Source organism: Drosophila simulans, unplaced genomic scaffold (genome assembly GCF_016746395.2).
Source record: "Drosophila simulans strain w501 unplaced genomic scaffold, Prin_Dsim_3.1 Segkk51_quiver_pilon, whole genome shotgun sequence".
In the NCBI taxonomy this organism is placed as follows: Eukaryota; Metazoa; Arthropoda; class Insecta; order Diptera; family Drosophilidae; genus Drosophila; species Drosophila simulans.
The window spans coordinates 22,340-28,180 of NW_025416847.1; the positions used below are offsets into that span (position 1 = coordinate 22,340).

Below are 5,841 nucleotides of genomic sequence, written 5' to 3' on the forward strand. Positions count from 1 at the left end.
ATATGTTAGTATGCTATTATACTTAAATGTTCTTAATATTACATAGGCGCATACTACACCAATGGCACCGGAGGCGTGACCGCCGGATTACGGCTTTCGTTTTCGGATTCTAGCGTACTAAGCCTACTATTAATCTTTTTCATATCATCCTTCAAGGGATTCTTTCATTTCCTCCATTGGTAACTAGCGTAGGGTATCGGAAGTAGACTGAATCGGACAGGCAGTTAACAACCAAGAGTTTGTTCACTTAATACTTGAAACGTATCAGCGGAATTTAATTTTTTTTTAGGAAAGCGCAACTAAATATAAGGTATTTGCGGTATTTATTTTTAATCTTCGAAGAGCGTAAACTGGATGTAAATGTGGTTTCACTCAACCTTGACAATTGATGTATGCGTGTTGAGGTGTGTACTCATCTTAAAATCTGAGAAAAGATAAAGATTTTTTAGAAAATTCGAATAATAATTGTGGACAATATTTTTTTTATATTAGTTTATGTTTAATGCTCGTTTATGTTTCATTTGTGACGAGTGAATTTAGTGAACAGTTGAACTGGGGCGGTGGTCCGTATTCTTCCTTTTTGGCCTTGGCCTACTAATGGTACGTTGCCACCAATCCTCTGGGCTGCTTTCTCGGTGCCTCCACACCACTCAGCCTATCCAGCAGATTACCACACACTTTAATCAAAGGTTACTTGGTTAATATTTCATTTATTCATTATTTTATTTCTTCTTTTCCTTTTACATCGGCGCTATGCACATTGCACTCGCGAATAGACTACAGCGAGTGTAGGCAAATCGCCGCAGTGGGTCCTACCACAGGCCTTTATTATTATTTTTTTATGAAGACGCTTAACCGAGAATTCGCAATCACATCCTGTCAAAGTGCTGTGTCTGCATTGCAACATAGTAGCAGTTTCGAATCAGCTCATAAGGGCAATGACTGTTTTGGCGGCTTGGCGGGTGGTACCGAATCGTGTATACTCTGTACTGCTATATCGGTAACTCCTTTTTTTGGTATTTTTGTGGTATCAAATATAGCATAAATCACACTGGTTGTAAAATGAAAGGAATATAGTAATCGAAGTCACCGTGTAAGGTGACTTCACCCATCCAGTGAACTTGCACATCAAGCAGCCCGAGACTTTGCAATCGTATTCTGAAACTTCAGTTTCAGATGAGCCCATAACGTTCATAACATTCATAACGTTAACGTACATATGTTGTGTTGAATCGGCTCCGAAAATGGTAAGTCGAATCGCCCATAACGACTTCATTATAGTCTCCCGTCAATTGCTGATCAATCGAGCCGACACGGATAAGGACAAACGGAGTGCCAAGATGCTCATTATCAACAGCACTGGAAAGCAGCACATCGTCACCTTCAAGCTGCCCATCCGTGCTTTTACAGTGCAAAAGCTGTTTCTCAAGATGAACCTTCATATGGAGGATAACATCACGATTGATTGCATGGAGAATGCCGGTGGTATTATCCATTTGGTGGTCTCTGTGGGATTCGCCATCGGTGATACCATTGCCGATACGATTGCCAAGGCGGAGGAGTTCTACAAGAAGGTGCATCAGTCCAGGGCGTCCGCTGATGCCGCTCCTCGCAACGCGGTGCCCGTTGAAGAGCCACCATCTCTTCCGGTTGTCAAGCCATCGGTGGTCCCTATGGGCTTCGCCATCGGTGATACCATTGCCGATACGATTGCCCATGCGGAGGAGTTCAACAAGAAGGTGCATCAGTCAAAGGCGTCCGCTGGTGCCGCTCTTCCCAACGCGGTGCCCGTTGAAGTGCCACCATCTCGTGCGGTTGTCAAGCCATCGGAGACTTCGGTGGCCAACAATGGTTGCCAGCCAGCTGCAATCGAAGGCAAGAAGCACAAGAAAAGACATTGCGCTCCGGGAGACACCAATGCTGACAAAGCGATATCGTCGGTGGATCAAGACGCCAATACTTCCAAGACCAAGAAACAGAAGAAGTGTCATTCTGCAGAGGACAGCAATGGTTATCAAGTTGCTGGTGCTCAAGACAACCCAGGTTCATCTGGCAATAAACAGGAATATCAAACCCCTACGGGTAACACCTCAAATTCTCCAAAGAAGAGTAGTACTGCCCAAGTGATATCGTCGGTGGATCAAGACGAGAATACTCCCAAGACCAAGAAACAGAAGAAGTGTGAATCTTCAGAGGACAGCAATGGTTATCAACTTGCTGGTGCTCAAGACAACCCAGGTTCATCTGGCAATAAACAGGAAATCAAACCCCTACGGGTAACACCTCAAATTCTCCAATGAAGAGCAATGGTCTCCAGGGCGTGCAACCAGCTGGAGATGCTCTCGCAAACTCCCAGTCAATCCAGTCGAAGGACCAAGTCGCACATGCCACTATTAGCAAGAAATCGGAAGAGACAGCTGGTGGATCTCAATCGCGGGTGCAACCGAATGTTGCATCCATACCGGCGCCAGCCGAGAAAGCAACTAGTGACACTATACCCACACCTGCAAAACGCGCAGAGAAGAGTCGCCTGCGCCGGAACAGCAACTGGATAATAAGCAGGGACTTTGACGATGAAGTCATTGTGCTGTTGAGCAGCGAGGATGAGGAGACCACCGCCGCCGACAATGGCCAAACAGAGGGAAGACTCTCCGTCGACGAGAATCCAACGCTTTTCACATATCCGCCCACCGGAACCGGTGGCCTGAGCATCACCATTAAGGACTATATGCGTCTCAAGGAAGGCTCATTTCTGAACGACATAATCATTGATTTTTATCTGCGCTGGCTAAAGAATAACATCATACCAGAGGGTCAGCGCGATAGGACGCACATCTTTAGCACATTTTTCCACATGAGATTGACCACAGAGACGAGTCCCAACAACACGAAGGAGCCGGTGGCCAAGAGGCGTCACGAAAGGGTAAAGAAGTGGACACGAACCGTGAATATATTCGAGAAGGATTTCATCATAATACCATTCAACGAGAAGTCCCATTGGATACTGGCCATCATATGTTTTCCAAACCTGAAGACCTCCGTGGTTAACCATGATGTACAGACACCCGGCGAAGACATTCCAATCAAACAGCCATTGATTCTCATCTTCGATTCGTTGGAGAGCAACTCACGCTATCGACATATTTCCATATTGCATGATTACCTCAACTTCGAGTACAAGGCAAAGTATCCGAAAGAGCGGGCGCGCATCTTCAACTGGGATAATATGCCCGGTCATATTGTGGAGGTGCCGCAGCAGGAGAATCTCACCGATTGCGGCCTCTATCTGCTGCAGTATGCGGAGCAATTCTTCACAAAACCCATCGTTAACTATAAGCTGCCCATTAGGGAGCTGATCGATTGGTTTGACCTGCTCACAGTAACCAAGAAGCGCGAGGATATCGCCAATCTCATCCAGAAGCTGATGAATGAAGGCAATCAGCAGGGCATAACTTTGCCCGTCATAAAGTTTCCCACACTGAATGGCATAATGGTGATGGATGTGGATGACGAGAAGGAATGTGACACGGAGAAAGAGAATCAAACTATAAACCAATATAGTTTTGAAACCAGAACACCGCCGAAAAGAAGGCATACACTCAAGTAAACCACTTGCGAAGTGGCTGCTTCGGAAAATTATATTTTCACACAGAAGAACTGAAGACGGCGACAACGCAATGCACACACGTTTGGAACACTAGGAGGAGCAAGTGACACGGAGGTGGGCTCACCAGAATTATACGTTTTTTCCCCAAAAGCAAGAAAACTTTCATACACACACACAGAGAAAGAGAGACACAGATCAGGATCACAGGATGAGCAGGATAAGCAGCATGAGCAGGATAAGCAGGAGCTGGATGCCAGGAGGTGGAGAATGGCCACACATCAAGAAAAATTCTAAATTTAGAGTCACCAAATTAATAGAAAATATTTTTTTTTGTAAATAGCAAAATAAACGGTCCATAGGACCAATAAAAATAAGTCACGCAATAAGCATAGCTTTATAAATTGCCAAAAATGAATTCTACTATACTATATGGTACTTAAGCGCGGTTATCAGCTATTTGGAAAACTGTAGGGTATTACCAAATCAGCATTAAAGCATTACTCACTCTAAGCCCACACACATACACAGACACACGCACACGCACACACATGGATCTCTTTGCATTGGTGTTGGGTTCGGCGATAAGAAAATCGAGCCATTAAGTCGCGCCGCGATTCTATAGACGCTCAGTTGCTTTGGAGCGATTCTTTGATGCAGACGAACGCCGGAGTTTGCGGATTGTAATAAAGAGCAAGCACAGAGAGAGAGAGAGACAGTTAATGGGACAGAAGATCGCGTGCGGAAGGAGGCCGAGCGTCGGAGTGTTAACAGAAGGATCTCGGAATTGTGAACGCGCGGTCAAACGAGAAGAAAAGGAGCAGTGCAAGCATCGGGTGGCAAGAAGCCCGAAGGACTCAGAAGGACGAATCACCAACAAGCAAGATCCTGGGAGTGGAGGAGAAGGATCTGACGTGTCGTAAGGATCATTGGAGTCAGTGGCCAGCAAAGGTGGTCCCAGGACGAGCGTTGCCTCGCCCAGGACGATACACCCTACCATAACATCCTAACCGTTCCGGCCGGCAGAAGGACCTTCAGAAGGAAAGGCAAGAACCCGACGTGTCCATAAGGGTCAGTGGAGTCAGTGGTCGGTATAGGTGGTCCCAGGACGAGCGTTGCCTCGCCCCAGGACGATACACCCTACCCCATAACATCCTAAACCCAGACCGACCGGCGGGTGGTCTTCCAGAGGAGACGACTGCGACGTAGCGGGTTCGAGAAGGACAGTGGAGTCAGTGGTCGGTTCAGGTGGTCCCAGGACGAGCGTTGCCTCGCCCCAGGACGTTACACCGTGCCCCATAATATCCTAGTCCCGGCCGGGCCGACTCGTCGTCCACGTCAAGGAGCCAGCAGTACCACGGAGGCAAGGCGTTGCAAGAGAAGCGCCGAAGAAGATCTCCGAAAAATCAAAAGTCAATCTCAGTTTTTGGCGTCCAGAATGGAACTGATTGTGTTTTTATTTTGCAGACTTAAGCTAAGATAAATGTTTACAAAAGAATTATAGTGTTCGTTGGCAACATGTATATATCGAACTGCTGGTGCGGCGGTTCTTGTTTCTTAACCGAGAATTGTCGCAATCACATCCTGTCAAAGTGCTGTGTCTGCATTTGCAACATAGTAGCAGGCTTGGCGGGTGGTACCGAATCGTGTATACTCTGTACTGCGATATCGGTAACTCCTCCCCCCTGGAATGAAGTGACGGCCACATCGAAGGAATGGCCGAAACGTAATTTAACGGAATTTCCACAGGGGTGATAATGGTGCTTCTTCTTTCAACATCAGGGTCAATATTGTGCATATGGTCAGGAATACGAATAATACATAAATTGTGAAGAGGTGACTTGTAGCCGATGTCTTCATGGTGATGATGTCTTGGCTTGATAAGGCTTGTAGATGGAGTTTGTGCAGGTTTATGGCTTCGAAAGTGTTTTTTATATTCATCTGCTCGAATGATTTTACGGAGATTTTTGTTTCTTGGTCGAATTCCATCACTGTATCGTCATATGTTAAACCGTTAACCTTGACCGTGCAATTGTTGAATGTTAGTATTGCTGATCCATTGATTGTAAAGGGTTCCTGGCATGAGGACGTGATATTGGTTTTAATTGTGTTGAAAATGAAGATGTGACGTTGTTCAATTTCCTTGATCATCTCTTGCTGACCAACGTCCTTGACATCGCATGTTGCTTTTTGGTTTCGGAGTATGCCATCCAGGCAGTGGATGTTGATTAGCTTGG

The 5,841-nt window shown here is 46.1% G+C and overlaps 1 protein-coding gene across 1 annotated transcript; it reads left to right on the forward strand.

The window, feature by feature from the left end:
- Positions 1-1,098: 1,098 nt before the first annotated feature.
- On the forward strand, positions 1,099-3,981 carry LOC120285579 (ubiquitin-like-specific protease 2). Its single transcript, XM_039298214.2, has 3 exons — positions 1,099-1,633; positions 1,802-2,082; positions 2,259-3,981. The coding sequence occupies exons 1-3, from the start codon at positions 1,245-1,247 to the stop codon at positions 3,605-3,607; spliced, it is 2,019 nt and encodes a 672-aa protein (XP_039154148.1). The 5' UTR covers positions 1,099-1,244; the 3' UTR covers positions 3,608-3,981.
- The last annotated feature ends 1,860 nt before the right edge of the window (positions 3,982-5,841 follow it).